Genomic DNA, 21,763 nt, shown 5'->3' with positions numbered 1-21,763 from the left:
GAGCAATTTCCAGTGATGAAACTGAACCGCTCTCCTTGAGGAATTCATTAGAATGAGAGGAAATAGTCCCCTTGCCGATGCCTTTCCTGGAGGGAATAAGCCGGACGTGGACCCTGGGGCACGAACGAGCGCGACACGCTGCCAGCTAATAAAGCTCAGGGCTAAGTGGAGACAGTCGCTAAAAGAATACAAATAAACACGAGTGGGCGACGCTTTGGGGGATTGATTGGCATGTGCAATTAAAACGACTCAGAATATAGTTTTACGTTATGCAAATTTTGCATATACCTTGTCAATTCAAACTTTAAATAACCACAACACCAGAGAACAGGGTTTACGTCATTTAATTTATTTTTTTTTTTCATTTCAATTAGCATATAAAGAATTAATGTGCATCTAGAATGTTAAACATGTTCAAATAAACCGTCAAAAAAGACAAATAAATAAAAAGTTGCCTTTCCTTCCCCTCCCAAATGATTTGGGTGAAAGTAGAGAGAGTACAGTCTGGCAGACAGTGAGCGTTTGATTCATGTGTGCTTTACCGCGGTAAAGGATCCAGATCTTGCTGGAACAGGCCTCGTGTGCCTCGTCAAGATAAATACATACTATTATCGATAAGGCAACAAGCATAATCTGTTACGGTGTTAACAAAAGACGAAAGAAAAGGGTGATTATTGCAAAATACAGTAAAAAGAAAAAGGTAAACACTAAAAATGCTCTCGACTAAAGATACAAAAAACATACCATTTTATACTTGGTACTATCACAGCAAATCATACTGTCTGCAAAAGGTGCTGCTTAATAGCTGCTGTCTGGATAGTATAACTTCATACGCTTGTGTAACTCATATTAGACCGAGTCTGCCAAAGATCACAAGACACATTCTGGAAAGCAGCACAGGTCAAGACGTTTCGGTGAACGTAGCGGAATTGTACGGATTCGCACGTTGCATTTGGAAAAAGTCGTTTGTAAACGTACCTCTTTCAGGATGCTCGGTTGTCGTAAACCGATTGAGTGATGTAATTGTTGCCAATTCTGTATAAAAAGGTGTTTTGGTTTACAGGAAGAAAGGCACTGTTTTTGCGTTTTCTGAAGTATGAAACAAGGCACTATGAAAGATGTGTGACTATTTAGAAGTTACTGCATTGCATGTGAGGCTTTTGCTTTAATTATTTATCAAAGTTCAAATATCAGCCGTAGAGGTGCGGATACTGGGAAGGATTTGCCTTTGAGAAACGGACTTCATCCTGAATGCATTACACGAAATCTGGCGAACGCAAACGTATTGTCATGATCTATGATTTATTTAATGCATTTTAAAAGGTCTAAGGCTTAAAATCCTAAGAAGTATTGCAATAAATGTTTAGGTGCAGGAAGGACGGACAGGAGATTATTGGATTGAATGCATGTTTTTAAGGTTTAGATATGGACTAGTTATTTAGTCCTTGGAAATTGCGACAAATACCACTATGATCTCATGCTCTTTTAATAGAACGACAAACCTCTGAAATTTCGAAAGGCAACAAAGTTGCTTTTTAAGGGGAATTTTAATTCTTTTTTTATAGAGATGTTTTTCTCGTAAGGTTTCGCTGTGAAAAAGTTCTTGGAACGGCTGTTGTGGGATTTTCAAAAGCATATCAGATTTACATTTCATGCTAGTGACAGAAAAAAACAAATGGAGGTAAATATGCAATCATCGCATGGTACCAACATCGGAAAGAGCAAAAATCAAGTCAAACCAGTTTACAACACTGCTTATTTTTCCTTTTTCTTCTTAGAAGTGCTATATGTAAAGGTCGGTTTTGTCTTTTTGATGTAGTTCTAGTAACCCAAAGGCCTTGCTTTGTGCCATATGTTGTATTTTTTGTACTGAAAGCATTACGATGGAGCAAATCAAGCTTTAAATGACATTTGTGGGCCAGACGAAGGTCTTAAAAGTAGAAGCAAGAAGAATCGGGTAGCAGACTCAGTTTGCGATCGTCAAGGCGTGCATGTGTTTGGCGACGCCATATACGTAGGTGATGTCAGGCCTTTTCTCTGGGTCGGGGTTGATGCACATATCTACCAGTTTTCTCAGCTTGAGGGGGAAAAAAGATAAAAAAAGACAAAACGTTAATTCATCATACAGATCCATAATACAGAGCTCCACATTAAAAAAAAAAGTGACAAGTGAGCCACTGAACAGTTGACAAATTACAGGTTTGCTCAAAGTTTTTGAAAAGTGGTTTATTTCATCCTGATTATATTGGTGCCAAAGCATCAGTGTGAGTAATGCTTTTCAATAAGGTTCCATTTTGTTAATTATATTTACAAAAAATGAACGATACATTTGTTACAGTATTTATTAATATTTGTTAACATTAGTTAAAATGTTAAAAATACAACTCTTCATTGTTAGTCCATGTTAGTTCAGGTCAATTAGGTAACATAAATGGATACAACTTTTCATTTTAATAATGTATTAGTAAATGTTGGAATCAACATTAACTATGATTAATAAATGCTTGTTTATTGTTAACCTTATTGTACCTTATTGTAAAGTATTACCTATATATTGTAAATAAATATATACAGTGCACATTATGTGTGTGTATTGCTAATGAAGACTATATTTTATAATATAGTTAATTTAGACTAAATATTTTTAACATTTTGAAAAAATATTCAACGCATAATAAAACCTATAATGATAATAAAAATAATAAATATTATTATTATAAAAAATGTAGTAGAAAAATGAAAGAGCAATCTTTTTATAATGACAATAATAATAATAATAATAATCATTAAAAATAAATAAAAACCTATTGAAATTAATAATTTAAATTTTATAATTAGCAGACGCTTTATTTACAAATGTATATATATTTTCATATTTTTACATATATAAATTACAAAAATAATATAATATATGAATGTACACCAAGTTTTCTGGACTTTTGCTAATGACAGTGCATTCAGGCTATATGTTTTTTACCAGTAAGTGTGTTCCCTGGGAATCGAACCCATGACCTTTTGCGCTGCTAATGCAATGCTCTACCACTGAGTAATAAATCATCAAATACATCACATGTACAACAGTTTTAGTCAGAGTCTGGAGCCCCGTATTAGTCATTGGGTTAAGACAAAAAAGATGATTGACTAGGGCTGTCGCGATAACACTCAAAATTACCGCAAGGGAAATTCCCTCACCGCGACAGCCCTATGATTGACAAAAATGGCAAGCATTTCAGAGCTCAGTGAACAGGAGAGCCGAGGGATATGCTTTAAGCAATGTAACTTCCAGCAAGAAGCCCTCTGGCCCTGCGAATGTTTGTTAATTCTCCGCTACAAACATTCTAGACCAAAAAAAACAAAACAAAAAAAAGTCAGGTCAGGGACGTGATTGAGAGTCGTGATGCTGCACTGAGAAATAATCTGAGCCCAGACAAGCAGCAGCATCATTAAAAGTGAGGGGGAAAGGGGAAAAAAAAGCGGAAGGAAAGAAAATGCCCCTGTGTCGGATCACCATGGCAACCGCCTCTCTTGCCGGGGCCTGCGATTACTTGCGTCTGTCCTCCAGGCCGAGTCATATATATTTGTGAAAATAGGTTGTCATGTCCAAGGAATGCGAAATCTCTGTCTTAGCATCGACGCAAAGCTGGTCAGCTGAGCCTTCTAAAGTGGCGCTCAAAGTTAAAATGATTTCAACAGCGTGTTTCATTACGTCTCTTTGAATGAATGAATGAATCAGCGTTTTTGAACGTGTAGTTGAATAACAGTCCCTTTCCACCACCTTGTGGCGTAACACTGTAACTGTCAAAACAAAAAAAAGTCAGGTCAGGGACGCGATTGAGAGTCGTGATGCTGCACTGAGAAATAATCTGAGCCCAGACAAGCAGCAGCATCATTAAAAGTGAGGGGGAAAGGGGAAAAAAAAGCGGAAGGAAAGAAAATGCCCCCGTGTCGGATCACCATGGCAACCGCCTCTCTTGCCGGGGCCTGGCTGCTGTTGCATGGCGCGGCGTCTCCTAATCAGCCCGGCATGTGAAATGCAAATGCAGACAGTCTGAGAATTAGTGGTGAAGAAATGGGGGGCGGCGGCATTGGGGGTGAGTAAGGATGCAGATATGGGGGCTGTCTGTCAGGTGAGATACAAGGAGACGGTAAATGACACACCAAAGATGAACGGCTGACACTTTTTTGCCTTTCGCCTTCAGGAGCATTGTTTACATGTAGACAGGGAGGGAGGCAGGCCTTCCTGCAGCTCTGGAAAGCTGAAGGAAGTGCTGAATGGAGGATGAGTCGTGCCGGGCTTGTAAATAATAATAACGGCAGCTTTGGTCGGACGTGCTGGATCTATCGGAGGATTTCGATGGCTGACATCAGAGAGTGACAGCATGTTACGAGGAAAGACCAGCAGTGCTGGAAATTCACAAGCTGGTTTGGTGATGGTCTACTTGATGGACTAGTATGAACTTGCTGTTCACAAGCATGGGAACTACAAGTTAGACACTGCTAACTAGTTTAAAAATGTAATTATGTCACCATTTTCTCACCTTCATGTTGTTCCAAACCTGTTTGACTTTTAAAAAACGACCCAGTGTTTTTTGTACATACATTGAAAGTCAATAGGGTCCAAAGTTGTTGTTTTGGACCCCACTGACTTCAATGTATGGACAAAACTGTTGGAATATTCTTGAAAATATCTTGTCACAAGAGTGATAGAGAGTAAATAAAGACAAGATTGACATTTTTGGGTGAACTATCCTGTTAAGGACAACAACAGAACGGATGCTCCATGTGATGTAGTCACAACAATTAAAGGAGAACTTAAAATTTCCTGATAATTTACTCACCCCCATGTCATCCAAGATGTTCATGTTCGCAAAGAAATTAAGGTTTTTGAGGAAAACATTCCAGGATTTTTCTGCATATAGTGGACTTCAATGGGGATCAGTGGGTTGAAGGTTCAAATTTCAGTCATTTTCTTAAAAATATATAAAAATTTATATTTTTAACCACAAATGCTCATCTTGCACCAGCTCTGCAATGCGCATGCGCGACTTCACACAATGCGTACTCATGTTGGAAAGGTCACGCACAGTTTCTTCAATTCTTCGCCTGTGTTCGGTTTGACATGGGGTTGAGGAAATCATCAGAAAATTTTCAAGGTGAGGTCACATTTTTGGCAAAATATCACAGCAAATCTGCGTTAAAATTTCCTGCAAAATCTGCCTTCCTAATTGCGTGGATTCTTATCGAGATGACTGAATTTTGTCTGAAAATTTGCCGTACAACGTTAAATGTGACCGCAACTTCAGAAGAATGAAATACAGAAAAAGAAAGTGTGTAAAAATCTCTTGCACTTGAAACATACCTCTTCAGAGTAATGGTCAGATGGTAGTGGCGGGTAGTCACACTGCTCAATCTTTTTACACAGTGAGTAGAGGTTCATTTTGTCCCCGTAGAATGGACTCTGCAAGGCGGCCATCTACGTGAAGAGAAAAGAAAAGTGAAAGGCACTTTTAGAGAGAAGGACGTTTGGTTCAAGATGTCTTGTTAGCTTAAAAAATGGGTTACAAGTTCTTATGGAACAATCTGGCAAGGTTTATTATCATGATCATTTCAATTCAATTTATTCATTCCTGAAGTTTGCGATTTCATCAAATGTGTAACTAGCGAAAATGCATTTACAATTACTTATATTTACTGTTATTTCCATGGTTGTGCCATTAAATAACTTCAGAGTTCACACCTGGAGGCTGAGTAAGTACCCATATCTCTCAGATACAATCCTGCAACGCACACTAAATCTTCATCAAGCAGGGGCTGACTGTTTGTGGAAGAGACTACGGTGTCCCATGTCATAGACGGCAGCAGACAACTGCCATGTTTGCTCAAGACGTCAAAAAACTAAAAGTCAAGTCTACAGAGCATGTATCATGTCACTCCCAAGACACTGTGTGTTACATTAATGATATTAAGCACAATAAACATTTTTCATAATATAATAAATTATATTTAATAATTAATTCATTAGCCTAACTATAGGATGTTTAGCTTCTTGCAGTATTAAGATAGAATTCAACTGATGTGTGGTGACAAATATACTTATTTTGAGCATTTCACTGGCTCATTTAACTTACAATTTCACTGTTTTGACTCAAAGTTGTATTTTTACTTGTGAAAAGGGGGAAAAAAATGAAAACTATAATGACATTATTTACTCACCAACATGTCATTCTAAATCTGTACAACTTTTATTCTTCTGCTGAACACAAATGAAGATATTTTGAATAGTGTTTGTAGTTACACACCAAAATGATTTTTAATTAAATTTGGAAAATTGTGTAGTTGAACTATTTATACTGTTTGGGTTGTCATGTTCTCAGGTGATAAATTAAACCAGTCTTAGTAAATTTCTTGGGCAACGAGCCACTTCTCTATATTTTTGGGTGAACAAATTTTATAAAATGCTACTCAAACATCATTTGTTAAAGCAAGGTGAAGTGAGTCCACACTGCTCACGTTTACCTGTTGCATCCTATCCATGTTGTGTGGGCAAAATGGATGCTGACACAGTCAAAACATGTCATCATAGACAAGCTAATTAAACTTTTTGGCATAAAATTCATTTTTTCACCCTCATGTCTTTCCAGACCTGACTTTTGGAAAACATCTCAGTGTTTTTTGCACATACAATGGAAGTCAATGGGGTCCAAAGTTGTCGTTTTGGACCCCATTGACTTTCAATGTAGGGATAAAAACGGTTGGAACATTCTTCAAAATGGACAAAGATAGTCAGAACATGTCGTCGGAGACAAGATAATTAAATTTCACTGTTTTGGTCAATGACTTCATCGGAAACCGAATTTTTATTTATTTATTTTTTTTTGTGATGTTTTGACTGTATATTTTCTATTGCCACAATTTTGGTGGATCGCTGCTTTTTTGTCCATATATGTAATGGAAACAACCCCATCAGAACCTACTGACTCACGGTTTGGACAAAAACACTAAGATGCTTTTTAAAAATATCTTCTGTGTTCAGCAGAAGAAACAAAGTCATACAGGTTTTGAACGACATGAGAGTGAGTAACTGATGACGTGCTTTACCACTAATCACAGATGGCAAGTATCTCCAATAGAACCAATACTTTAAAAATGTACATGAACTGTAAGTTTGTCGTCATTCATTTGGACACATTTGCCAACTCATGGCCAATTAGCTTTCTATATCTGGACTGAAACGCTTACAAAGGAAATTTATGGATGTCCTGTCTCAATAAAGCCTTAGAAAAAGGACTGTGACATTTCAGCTTTTCAGTATATGTTTTGTGGAAAAAAGCCAGAAAGAGATGAACAACACTGTCGACGTCACAATTCCAGGACATAAATCATGGTGGTACTGAAGACATGCAGAGCATCCTGGTAGCCTGGAGCTGTGCAATCCCGCTCAGCCAGGAAGGCGATGCTTTGATGACGTTATGAGATTATGATACTGCAAAAGCAGACTGGCAAAAACAGCCCCAAGCAAATCCACTGACTGTGGGTGAGGACATTTTCAGAAAAAAGCTTTCCAGATGCCAAGCATGCAAGCCACACAGTACTCGCACGAAACCACTACACCGCAAACGCACACTGGACGAGAACTCAATTAAATTGACATAGAAGGACAGAGAGGAAACGGCGAGTGAGTTAACGGGGGTGGGGGTGAGGGGGGTGTGATCGAGTGAGGCGAAACGACGGTCTGGGCTGTCAGAGGAGGAGCGGAGGAGAGGAGTGCGGAGTAGCAGAACTCGTGGAGCAGAGCCGGATTCATTGCTGCTCCGCACGAAATGGGAACGGGAGGGGCGGAGGAAGGAAGGGGGAGTCCCTCTCTGATCACTGGCAGTGCTGGAACTGGGAGGACTGGGATGTTTCTATAACATGTAGCACTCTTACAGCAACCAGAACTTCTTGTATATGATCTAAATGTGACAGAGTAAAACTCGTCAACTCGTGTTGGGGTATTGTGTTAGCTTAAGTCCAAACAGACCACACCTAAGTGTCAATGCCAGCATTCACACAGCAGCAAAAATACAGTTAAATGACATACAAACGAAAATGATAATCGAATTCTACTACCAAAGTCACTTCAATTTTTAAGATTCACACTTGTATTTAAGAAAGAGTTTGGTTATCCTGTGTGGTGTTGCAGTTTTTTCTTGTAGAGTTCTTGTCCCAAAAAACCATACCGACGCGAAAAAAAGTAACTAGGGATGCAAAAAAGGACAGTGACATTTCAGCAGATGTTATGTGAAACGAGGCATGACTTTGCTAAAGCAAAAAGAGATGAATAACGAACGAAAATGTGAGTTATGCCATCTGAAAGTTTTAGATCCAATCACTGCCTTCAATCAAAGCAGCTCCAAAACATTCAAAGCTGTTGTCAATTAATCGAAATATGACAGATGATCTCATTTATATATTGATAATATAATTTTTGTATGTATTTGAGTAATATATAATATGTATTCAAATCAGGGGTGTTTTCTCTGAGGAGGCAAGGGATGCAGTGCCCCCTCAAAATATTGGATGAGGAAAAAAAAAAAATTGTAAAAAAAAAACACCAATATTACTAAATATAACATTAAAAAGTGCATCACTTATCTAAAAAAAACACTGATCAACAGCGACACCAGCAGGTACAGCAGGAGTCGGCATCTCTCTTGCCTCCCCTGAGCCCACTGAGTTTTAACAGACCCCCTAAAGTGTGCGGTGAGTTAGGTGGGGGGTAAGTAAGAATGAATGGGGGAAAGTCATGTGAGGAGGCAATGCCTCCATTGCGATATGATTGGATATGACTGGTAATGTTTGGCTGTGATTGTTTCATGCGATGAATCCAACCTCGTGATCAATATTTACCGATCTTTGATGACTGATGATCCGAAAAATTCAAAAATAGTTAGAAATTAAATATTAAAAAGAATAGCTGAACATAAGTTCACAAATAAAATATATTGTTTAAATTGTTACTGCTTTGTGTTATCATTTTGAAATAAATATAAAATGCTTAAAAACACTAACTTGATGAAATTGACTTGACTTAAATATAAAATAGATTTTTTTTTCCTGATAGTGTAATTAATGTGTATTTAACCAAGAAAATGTGATTGGGACATGAATTTACATTTGATAAAAAAAAAAAAAAACTAAGGACTTTGCCTCCTTATTTCAGAACACCACCGCACACCAATGATTCAAATATCTATTATATCTATTCAATTATACCTATTAAAATTAACTGTCATTGTATTATATTCGAAAAGAGAGTAGAAAGGAGAAAACTGATTGCAGAAGACAAGAATGAGAATACAAAAAGATACATTTTGGCGCATCAAATCAAGCTAACAAAGCGAAACACAATCAATTACTATATAAACAACTGCTATTCAAGCTGCTATGATTTACTAAATTGTGAAAAGTGTCGACTACGCATTAATCTGTGTCAACTGTTTCTATATACTGTTTCGTACCATTGAGTATTGTACCTACATCGTAAAATGTGTTTTAAAAAAAAGTTGAAAGATGAATAACAAACAAAAATGTGAGTTGTGCGGTGCAGAGCAATTTTCTTTAAATCCATTGGTAAAAGTGGCACTCGACAAACCTCAACAAGTACTACTAAATATTACATTAAAAATGGAGGAAGAACTTGCACAGGTACTTTTTTTTTAAATCTTCTGATAGGTAGGATAAAAATAATGGATGCAATACCTATTTTTTTGCAGATAAATGCTAGATTTGATGTCCTTCTTGTTCCTCCATCAGTTACAGATGGGAATGTGTCTGTGTGTGTGACAGTAATGGGCTCTGTGAATGAGTGCATTTTGGCCAGACTGCATTTGGTGTGTTTTCCAGCGAAAAAAAGGCTACATGTCTTTTTTCCACTCATATACAGTAGATGATATACCTATAGAGTAATTTCATAGCAACATCTGTCTTGGCAGCGTGCCGCCACTCTTGCGATGAGTTCCTCAGGATAATTGCAACGTGCAGTACCGTAGAACTGCATTTAGCGAGATGATAACGCAGTGGCGGCTTTGACTGTTTACATGCGGTGTGCGTACCTGTGGAAGTGTGGCCGCAGAGGGGGGTCAGGGGCGAGTAGCAGCTGTAACCAGCAAAGGGTTAAACAAGGACCACCATATTTTCATGCCTCTTCTGCTTCTGACAGATGAAAAATGTCAACTGTCCTGTTTTTATTTTGGAGTTTTTGCACTATTCATCTGGTTCATTAGTGCCTGGGCGTTCTTGGCCCTGACAGCTGCTCGCCCCGTGCTCCTGGCCCCTGAATTTTTCAGGCTAATTTGATTCGGGGCGCCCAGGCGATGGGTAAGATGATTGACTTGCTCCCTGACCCCCGGAGCCCAGCAGCTCCCCTCATTGGTATTCCAGAGGAGTCCACCCCGCACCACGCTGGCCTGCTGTCTGTCTGCGGGGCTTCGGCTACCGGTGCATGGTGGCGAAAGACACACGCGTTTACACACTCACACGCGCACACAAAAGGGGGGGGGGGGGAACGCACACACAGACACCAAAGCTCAGAGGAACATACTTAAACAGAATCTCAACCACCAACACATAAGTGCGCTGACACAAATATACACCAGACACGTAAAAACAGCCACACCTGCTCAGAAACACACACACATAGATAGATGCTCACAATATCACAACAGGAACGAAAAACAACTAAAGACAAACACATATGGCCACCCAGATAGGAAGACAAAAACAGACTCTTTTCTAATACCTACCTGAATACAACCTGACTGCCCTGGCTTGCTACAATACCTTTTTAATGGGTGAACCTATAAAAAGGCCAAACTATATTTTTTATATATTTATACAGAGTAGGGCTGGACAATAATTCAATATCAATATGTATCGCGATATAATTTTTTTCAATAACGGTGATATGATTTTTAAACACATTTCCGATATTTCAAAAAACATTTTCGTAAACTGAAAAAAAAAAAAAAAAAAAAAATCAAAATAAATTGATGTGTGTCGGTTTAGGGAAATACCGGGAAATACCCGTAAATGGCGCATCATGCACGTGAGGTTATCTGACGGAGAAACGCAAAGCAGTTTAAAGCAGAGTCCTGCACGGGTCCTGTTAGGTAAACCTGCATCCGCAGTACACAACAGAACACCCGACCCGTAACCGACAGCAGCCAGCACCAATTTAATTCTGTACCCGACCCGTTTGACATAAAGACCGCGACCTGAACCGCACCCGCATTAAATAGGCTACTGCATCAGTAAGGCAAAATTATTTATTTTCTCATGTGACACAAGCAATCAAACAACATAGGCATTTTAAGTTGGTGCTTTGAAGAGAAATAGACAAGATTTGTTTCAATCTATAAGAATAATCAGCCTACACTACCAGTCAAAAGTTTTTGAACAGTACGATTTTTAAAGTTGTTGTATTTATTTATTTTTTTTTAGAATTCTCTTTTGCTCAACAAGGCTGCATTAAAACAGTTGAGTACATTTTTTTTTCAGGATTCTTTGATGAATAGAAAGATCCAAAGATCAGCATTTATCTGAAATAAAAAGCTTTTGTAACATTATACACTATTCCATTCAGTATAATTTTTATACATTTTTTGGGAAAGAAATTATAGAAATTAATAATTTTATTTAGCAAGGATGCTTAAAATTGATCAAAAGTGATGATAAAGGCATTTATAATGTTACAAAATATTTTTATTTCAGATAAATAGTGTTCATATCGATATCGGAATTATATCGTATCGACCGAAATTAAGAAATATATCGTGATATACATTTTGGCCATATCGTCCAGCCCTAATACAGAGCATATTTTTTTCTCTATGCAAACGCAGACACAAATTCAGAAGAAAAAAACAACGCTCAGGGGAGCGACAGAGTTAAAATTTCTGAGCCATTAAAATGAATTTTCATTGTTATATACCAAAAGAGTAAAGTTTTGAAAGGTTGTAAAAGACAGTTTTGCGCTAACACAGCACCCCTTGTGGCAGCATTGAGAATGCAAAGTGAACTTGCATTATGAATTAAAATTAACACATTTTGGCACACCAAATCAAGCTACCAAAGTGAAACACAATCAATTATAATGTAAACAATGGCATTTCTATCTGCTACGATTTACTAAAAAAATTTTTGAAGATTTATTTTTGGCCTTTATGCCTTTATTTCAATAGAACAGTACACTTACAGGAAGCAAAGTGGGAGAGAGAGGAGGGATGGGATCGGGAAAGGTCCACGAGCCGAGACTCGGGACATCCGAAGAGCAATGGTGTTTGTCTTTACGTGTTATGTATTTACTAAATTGTTAAAAGTGTCGACTACAGCATGAAATTTTTGTCTTTTTTTAGACATTTTTATATAGTTGAATATTGTACCCACACCGTAAAAAGGGGTAACCTGCAATTCTTACTATAAAGAGCTATTTCAACCCGATTTAACCAATAAAATAGCTTTGTTGGTAAAAATGTATGTATTTTGGTTGATTTAGTGGGGTTAAATAAAACTTTTAAAATTAAACTAGTTAATTTAGATGTTACCATTTTCAGGTTCCATTTTTTTTCCCCATTACACAATGCATATATATATACACACAGACACATTGGTACCATATTGGTAACTGGACGATATTAGAGATTTTATATGTATCGTAGTAGTCAATAATAAATTATGCATTCTCATTTACTCTGTTTTTACATTCAGATTAACTGTGCTATCTTATATTTTGTTACTTTAACAACACTATTAATTTAATAATGCACTTGAATGTAATCTTTGGAAAATCTCAAAATGATATCCATTTTCCATACCACACATTATGATGTTGTAATGCCGAAATTCACTTGTAGAACTTAAGATGACTGAGCTTTTTTTTTTATATATATTTAAAATGTATTTTGACAAAAGAGTATAGAATTTTAATGTCAGCCATTTATTGGATATTAGCCATAACATGAAAATAAACACTGGCTTATCGCATCAGCATTCGTCTCAATCTAGGAGATCTTTCCATTGTCTTAATATTGATCTTTGTACTTCATTGAACCCTTTGCATGCCAATTAATCTCCTTGCGAAGGTCCTGGCTCTCAAGAGCCATGGAAGAGGGCGTAGCGTATAAAAAGAGCCATGTTAGAGTGTGAGAAAACCATCATTTCATGCTGCTCATCCTTCTCACACTCTTCTTTAATGATATATTAATCAAATGGAGGCGGAGGCATAAGGAGGGAACACAATTAAATATAAATCCATATTCTGCGACTTGAAAAGTCCCCATCTGATGCCACAAACAGGCACTGACTTGTACGAATGCCTAACCTACACACACAGTGATGTTTAAGCTCTCTGGGTTTTCCTCTTGAACAAATGAGAAGAGAAAAATCACCACTTCTTCTCTTAGTAGCACCATCACCCCGAGAAGAAAAGTTTCAGACACGTGTTATGTTTGTAAATTTGCTGAATGAGTGTGCAGCGCTTCTCGGTTTTATGCATCATTAGCAAAACATGGGTGCGGCGGCTCATCAGAATGTTAAGAGTTCTTCCGAGATGCCGGCGTTCACATACACCGCTCTCCCAAAGCATCTTTAAAGAACATGAGTATTCCGCAGCTGTACACGGCTGGGCAAAATTAATTCACTAAGCTATCAAATTAAAATCTGAGATCCGTGGTGAGAAGACACCAAGGTATACAGGGTAATCTATATTTGAATAGGATGCGGGGCGGGTTTAATTAGCTCAAACGTCTTGATGGATGTTTACTATTCAGGTGTGGGATAACACTTCTCAAAAAATCTGCTTTAAAAATGTAATATATAAACCTCCCGAACTCTGAAAACGCTGCTACAATGCATCCCAGCAACTACAGACTAAGCATTCTTATTTAATGACAGAATATCATTAGCAACACATATCAAAAATGCAACACACCTCTTGCATGGTGTGAATGCTAATCTGTTTTCTTTTAATGCTCTTGTTAATCCGATTCGGTTCTCATCTCCGACGTTCTACTGAAAACACATGGTCGTAAACGAAGATGTGACTTCACAGTTTTAATTGTAAAACCTGGAGCAGGAAACCTGGCCTCGTGTTTTTGTGATGAAGGGAGATGCAACGGTCTCGGCCTCTTATTTATGCCAACATAAATCTGAAACACCTTCGAGAACGGCTATTAAGAAAGGGTTTAAGAGCACTTCAAAAGGCTGGGCCAGAGCGTGAGCACTGATATCCACCAATATGAACTCGGTCTTTAAAGGGGTCATATGATGCGATTTCAATTTTTCCTTTCTCTTTGAAGTGTTACAAGCTCTTCGTAAATAAAGAAGATCTGTAAAGTTGCAACGACTAAAGTCTCAAATAAAATAAAAAAATCCAAAGAGATATTCTTTATAAAAGTTAAGTCAACCACGCCTACCTAAAACGGCTCGTTCTAACACGCCCCCACATGTCTACGTCACGATGTGGGAAGATTTGCATAACGCCGCCCAAATGTTCATGCAAAGAAAGGCGGCGTAACTTTTATTCTCGCTGTAGTATTGTTGCTGCCGCCATGTCGTGAAGGCGCTTTGTGTTTCATTGTGAAAGCGAAACTACTTTGTTTGGCCTTCCAAAAGAGGACGATATCTGCTTCATCATGCCTAGAGCTGATCCGTGCTGGTCGCTGAGGAAATACATCAACTTCGCGCTGTGGATCGCCGGATCGGCTTTCACCGTGGACGAAGCGGAGTCCAGCCCGGGGTTGTCACATGTGGTTGCCGCAAGCCCGTCGGCCGCTTCTTCGTCGAATCCGCCGGCCGTGCCGTTCTCAAGGTCGCCGGCTGCCGCTCACTCTAGCCTGCCGGTCTCCGCACACTCTAGCCCGCCGTGTGTGGCGCTGTGTGTTTCGTTGTGAAAGCGAAACTACGTTGTTTGGTCTTCCAAAAGAGGACACGACTAGAAATCAGAGGTTAAGTTGTATTTACAACACTGTTCCAGAACAGTTCAACCCAAATATTCAGATGTGTGCAGCACATTTTATGGAGGACTGTTTCCTGATGCTGGTAGAGTAGACTACAATGCCGGCTGTTCTGACTCACAGACTGTAAGTAGCTTTTCATATTTTAAAGGATTTGCCACTGACGATTCAAACGCGAGTTTTGAGCAGTGTAGAGTAGCGCTTGTTGTTTGTCATTTCTCCGATCACAAATGCAGACATGGTTTTATGTTTACGCGGTGCGATGCAATGCGTAAAAAGACAGTATAAGTCATTATAATCCGTAATTATGTCCCCACTGGATGCAACAAATGCCTCGTTTATAATGGGTTTTAATGTTTATGTCTCATTGCTCCGGCCGGAAAGGGCATCACAGTATGGTAAGGGGCATAACATTTCCGTCACACGCTTGAGGTATTTGGCCAATCAGAGCACACCTCGCTTTTCAGACCAATGAGCTTTGTAAAAAATCAACTTGTTTCAGAAGGCGGGGCATAGAGGAGAAACAATAATGTACAGTATGTGGAAAATGTGTTTTTTGAACCTTAAACCGCATAAACATTTCATTACACCAAATACACAAAATAATGTTATTTTTAGCAACATCATATGACCCCTTTAATAGAGAGAGGAGATGGTGCAGGGCGAAAACGGCGAGGACACCGAGAGGGCCATCTGGGTAGCTTGAGACGATCCTTTCATTTTCAGCATCATAAAACGTAACATCAAAACCAATTGGATGAGTGCTCCAAGGATGGGTTAGGAGATCATAGACTAATACAGCCACAGGAAATGGTCTTGATGGTTGGGGGAAGGAAAATATATAAGAGAATCCATAAAGATTTGTGGTCGGATTCAAGGTTAAAATGGAGTCAACTGAAAGGTGAATTCACTGCACAGTAGTGGTGGGGACTTTGATTCAACTTTGTGATTTGGAATATTTAAATCAGTTCAGCAAACGATTCATTTACCTAAATTATTCGCTAAAAGAAACTAGTCTTAACATTTAATTAAAATTTGCATATACAAATCTATGAAGAGACTCCAGAAAAAGTGCTTAAGCATCATAAGCATGACCATCATAAAGATGTGTCCTTTTGATCTCAAGACACTAACTCATACATTGAAGGAAGCATATTTGTTCAGTCAGTCCAAGCAATGAAATGCTCCTTTACAGTCCGCACTTTAACACACATCAAAGTCAGTGTTGTTATTGTTAACTAAAAGTAAAACTATTAAAAACAATTTTTGTTAAGTAAAATAAAACTGAAATAAAATAAATAGACTATATAAATACATACTAGATGAAAAACCTAAACTAGGTATTTTATGAAACTTAAATTTAAAATAAGTTTCAGTTGAAATACTGAAATGACAAAAACCGAAATAAAGATTAAAAAAAGAAATCATCACCAAACATTTGCGATATGGTTTAAGAACCTACGCCTTTTTCACTAACTACTTACAATAAAGTGTTTTAGTTTTTTTTTTTTTGACCAAAAAAAATTACATTTTATTTATTTATTTTTCTAAATTATTATTATTATTTTAAATTTTCATTGGAAAGGTGTAAAACTTGGTAAAGGTTTTAGCGCTTGCTATATGAACACAAGAAAAGTTTAGATCGCATTGGAAACAAATAGGAAATGAATTTCATCTAGTGGAAACGTCTGGTACTGCATTCAAACTAAATCTTACAGAAAGCTCAGTTTTTGAGATATCAACCTCAAATTTGGAACACGACTTTTGATTTTCTCTTAGTTTTAGAATAAAACATGTTTTGGAAAATATATATTTCATTAAAAAATTAGAAATTAGTATTTTTGGTCATTTTTCATCAACTACTACTTTTAATTTCACTTTAACTTTTTTCATACACATGTGTGGATGTATGTGAATGGTTGCAAAAACTTGGTATAAGGTTTAACAGCAGTTAGCTTTCAGCCTACTAAAACATTTATTAGGTACTTTGCTGAATGCCCAAAATATGAACTAAACACACAAACAGACAGTGTGACCCTCAATTCTTCCACTTACCACAAAACCACACATTTTCTCTTTGTTGCAGAGAGCTGTCAATAATGCAGATGGACCGTGCAGTACAGTGCAGTGCTATCGACAGATGCACAGTAGAGAGCATGTGTCCCGTCTGCCGTGAAGGCCATTGGGGAGTCAACCCCAACTCTGGCCTTGTCCTGCACCCCCTCCTATTCATCATAGGATGGCCGGCCAGCCATGTCAGCTGACCAAATGAGCACCAACTGAGAGCATCGGCATCAAACGGAATAGCAGATGCATATTGAGGAATACAATGCACAGGTATTGATGATTTTCAATCGAGGCCTCGCGACATCAACAGCTTGCACAGCCCCGCCCTCCTCGAATCCCCCATAACAGATCGACTGAAAGATTCATGCTCTCAGAATAAAGGAATTACATGCACACACATAGGCCTTTCACACAAAATAGATCAATGAGGATCAATGGAAGATGGCACAAGTCTGCAAATGACCAATTCAATAGTTCAACACTGCAGCTAGTTTTCGATTGTCTACTAAGACAATGTTTACACACACACACACCAAAATAAATAATGAAACTGGACATACACGATATATGGGCCTATATGTATGAAATGAATGTCAATGAAATGACACAACATTCTTTTTGTCCCATCTATTCAATTATTCAAAAATGCATTAAAAATTGATTTCATACATTCAATGGCTTGAATACATTTCTACTACAATGAACATGTTTTTAGTTTCTAAATTGTAATTCATTTTGATATTCTGGGGTAAAATGTCAGAGAGAGATACAGCTGTTCTGATATTATAATGAAGAACAAAAGCTTAAAAAACCTGCTTCACAGCTTATTAACATTTAACAAACTTCTAAATTAGTTCAGGTTATATATATATCAGGAGAATAAAAATAAAAGAATAAAATTTCTTTGTAATTTTGTAAATGTGTGTGTGTGTGTATGTATGTATGTATGTATATATATATATGTATATGTATGCATGTATATATATATATATATATATATATATAGCATTTTTGTTTACAAAATGAAAAATACAAAGTCATACAAATTAAATCAAATATGTAAAATATTAAAAAAATTGAAAAAGTAATTTGATTATACATTTTTTCTGAAACTCTTCTTATTTCTCTTTTCTTTTTCTTTTTTTTTTAAATTGAGGACACACCAATGACCCACATATAGACTGAATCACAAATCAAATAAAAAAAATTGTAAAAACTTGAAAAATGTAATTCGTAAAATTTTATTTTTTTTAAACTTTTATACATTTTCTTTGAGGGCATGCCATTGACCACACACCAACTAACTCATAAATATATATAAAATCTTTGCTGTCTTTTGATTTTTAGAGTTGAAAAAAAATGTAATAAACATTGAGATGATCAACTGAAAACTTCAAAACTTTGTAATAACGATAGAAAAACAGTCCACAGTCCTCCTTTACTGTAACATCACAGCAACTGCCGGCGGGTTTGCCGATCATCAGATCTGTCATTCAAACAGATGTCAATTCATCACCTCCCAGCTCCCCACCTCCTCCAGGTCATGTGACCTGCTGGAAGCAGGACAAGATGAAAGTCTTCGTGTACCAAGGGGCGACAGCGCCGATCTGTTCGAGGCCGAGCCCGGACCTGGCTTTAACAGAAGCTTAAGAGATCACAACTGTTCCCCGTTTGCCTTCTCCCCGCACTTGGCTGACCCATGGCCACTGCTAAGCAGGGTGGACTGATCACACTGATGGGCCTGGTGCATTATGGGAGACTAATTAGTGCCAAGAAACGCTGTCTCCAAGCAGCGGTGAACTCAGATGGTTGTTTTTCTGCCCCAGGCACTTTGGGAGGTGTAGCTACTGGTAAGCTTCACCCCAATAAAGAGGCAAAAGAAGAAGTGGAGAAAAAAAAAACACACACACACACACACACACACACACACTCTGGGGATTGAAGGGATAGAACGGGTACCGGACTAACAATGTGTCTATTTCCACACTGTGCGAGTGTGAATTTGCGCCTGCTTGCGTGTTTATACACCAGTTTTTGGTAGCAAGTATGTCTCCTGGGATCAAGCATTGTGTCATTTACGGATTGCTGCTACCCATTCCAGGTGGCCCAAGTCACCTGGTTAAGAGGAAACCAGGGCCAAAAAATGCAGAGAAACACACAAAATGCCCACTTTTGAACAGGGATCTGCGATTTCGCAAGGTCTGTTATGTAAGATCTCACACTGTTGGATGCTTAAAGGGACAGTTCCCCTGAAAATTACGATTTTATCATCACTTTCTCACCTTCATGTCATTTCAAAGACTAACTGTCTTTCGTTGAACACAAAATTAGAATTTTTGAAGAATATCCAGGACGTTATTTTTTCTTTTTTCTCAATTTAACGAAACTTCTGAATGAAGCATTCATGAATCCATGGAAATTTTTTCCTTTCCAGTTAATTTCTACAGTCTGAAATAGTTTGCCTTTATTTTCTTGTCTAAGATACATTATTGAATCCTATAAAAACAGTGGTTTTCAACCAGGGGGGCCTATTAGTCTTTAAATTATTTAAATGTAGTTAGATTAAAGGGATAGTTCACCCAAAAATTAAAATTGTCATCATTTACTCATCCTCATTTCATTCCAAATCTGTATACGTTTCTTTATGTTGAACACAAAAGAAGATATTTTGAAGAACCAAACCGTTGTTGGTCCCCATTTACTTCCATAGTAGGGAAAGAAACACTATATAAGTCAATGGGGACCACCAACTGTTTGATTACCAGCATTCTTCAAAATATCTTCTTTTCAATGTTCAACATAAGAAACTCATACAGGTTTGGAACGACATGAGGATGAGCACTTTTTGGAATGAACTATACCTTTATACATACAACAAACTGACATATTTTTGAGTTTATTTTTATTACAACAGAAGTACTAAAGGGGGACCTTGAAATAAAAAAGATTGAGAATCACTGCTATCAAAACATTTTAAAAATACTGAATCAATTTATTGTTCAATCTAATCAATCTGTATATTGACTCAAACTGGTCAGAATTAGCAAAAATCAATTGGGGGGGGGTTTGTTACTATTTTTTTGTTAGTAATGTACTTGCTACATTAGAGCAAGTAGTAATGTCTAATTTGTGAATGAATCATTCTTTTTAATAAATGTAATAATCTTAAAAAAATAAAATAAAAATCAACTGGACCAGTTCACAAAACTATGTGAATGACTCATTCACAAACCAACTGATTTGGTTCTCAATGACTCATTGATCCAATCATTGCTTACCCTAATTCTAACATCAAATAGAGTCAAATAGTCCACTTTTATGGTGTTTATTTGTCATTTGAAGCTTGGCAGCCCCAGTCCACATTCACTTTCATTATATTGAAAAGAGAGGCACGGATGTTCTTCAAAAATGTACCTTTCGTGTTTCATTGAAAAAAGTTTCGGAATGACATGAGGGTGACTAAACTATCCCTATCCCTGTAACTATCCCTTTAAGGTCTAAACATTTATCACAGCTGGAAAAAAGCACAGCTGACCTCCTTGCAACTTAATTTTCAATTTAGACTGCGAGCTGAAGAGAAAACCACTGCTCTGAGTCTAATGGATCCTGGTCCGCTGTGTCGTGGAGAAGCGTATGCTATTAAAGCCTAATCAAAGCAGTCAGTATCATTTCGTAGCAAGAGCAGTGAATGTTATTTAAAACACATGTAAATGTCATTCAAATTTCCACATCAGCTTGGGAACATACTCCAGGTATCCTTCGCGGAGACCATTTACCTCGGAGTACAAAACCATATTGTAACTTTCACAACAGACCGCAAGGTGTAGGATTGCGTCTCACAAAAGGAGACGAACAGCACTGGAAGAAGCTCGGGAAGAGAATGGGGGAGTTAGGGAGGGCTGGGGTGTATAAACAGAAGAGGGGGAGTGATGGGATGGGTTTCTATACCTTACCTCATAGAGCAGGCAGCCTAGCGACCAGATGTCAGATTTGAAGTTATATCCGTTTTCGTGTATTCGCTCGGGAGACATGTAATATGGGGTGCCCACTGGAACAGAAAAAAAAGACAGATAGAGGCAGAGAGAGAGTTAGGCTGTCTGGTTTGCTATGAGAGGAGTTCATCCATGGATGCTTCATTGACAAAGGTTTCAGACTGAGGAGTTTTAGATTAAAGAGAGGTTGCTAACAACAAACTCAGTGATGCGTGTATACAGTGTGGAGGGAAAAACATTTAAACCGTTTGTATACTACCGTTGAAAAGTTTGAGGTTAGTAGGGTTTTTTTTTTTTTTAAAGAAAAACACATTTTAAATAGATCAGAAGTGACATTAGAGACATTTGTAATGTTACAAAAGATTTCTACTTTAAATAAATGGTGTTCTTTTGAACTTTTGTCAAAGAATCCTGAAAAAAAAAAGCATCATGTTTTCCCACAAAAATATTAAGCTGTTTTTAACATTGATAATAACAGGCAGTGTCTCTTGAGCAGCAAATCAGCATATTAGAATGATTTCTGAAGGATCATGTGACACTGAAGACTGGAATAATGATGCTGAAAATTAGGGCTGTGACAGTCACAGATTTTTACCACCTCGGTGGTAATGGACCAACTACCGTCGGTGGCGTGGTGTTGTTATATATATAATTTATATTAATTATATATATAGAAATTATATATGAAACTATACATATATATATACACAC

The 21,763-nt window shown here is 37.6% G+C and overlaps 1 protein-coding gene across 2 annotated transcripts in view; it reads right to left on the bottom strand.

Moving 5' to 3' along the window:
- Positions 1-327: 327 nt before the first annotated feature.
- The window catches only part of LOC107674934 (serine/threonine-protein kinase Nek7-like), an 84,439-nt gene continuing 63,003 nt past the window's right edge, over positions 328-21,763 (bottom strand). For both annotated transcript variants that reach the window (XM_016469093.1, XM_016469094.1), the window contains exons 8-10: positions 21,014-21,108; positions 5,360-5,473; positions 328-2,077 (exon numbers count right to left, since the gene is read on the bottom strand). In XM_016469093.1, coding sequence (XP_016324579.1) covers positions 1,967-2,077; positions 5,360-5,473; positions 21,014-21,108 — 320 coding nt within the window. In that variant the 3' untranslated portion in view covers positions 328-1,966. The remainder of the gene's footprint in view (positions 2,078-5,359; positions 5,474-21,013; positions 21,109-21,763) is intronic.

This window comes from Sinocyclocheilus anshuiensis, unplaced genomic scaffold (assembly GCF_001515605.1).
Source record: "Sinocyclocheilus anshuiensis isolate Anshui unplaced genomic scaffold, SAMN03320099.WGS_v1.1 scaffold1536, whole genome shotgun sequence".
In the NCBI taxonomy this organism is placed as follows: Eukaryota; Metazoa; Chordata; class Actinopteri; order Cypriniformes; family Cyprinidae; genus Sinocyclocheilus; species Sinocyclocheilus anshuiensis.
Note: the sequence above shows the minus strand (reverse complement) of the source record. Positions and strands in the feature narration are given on the sequence as shown.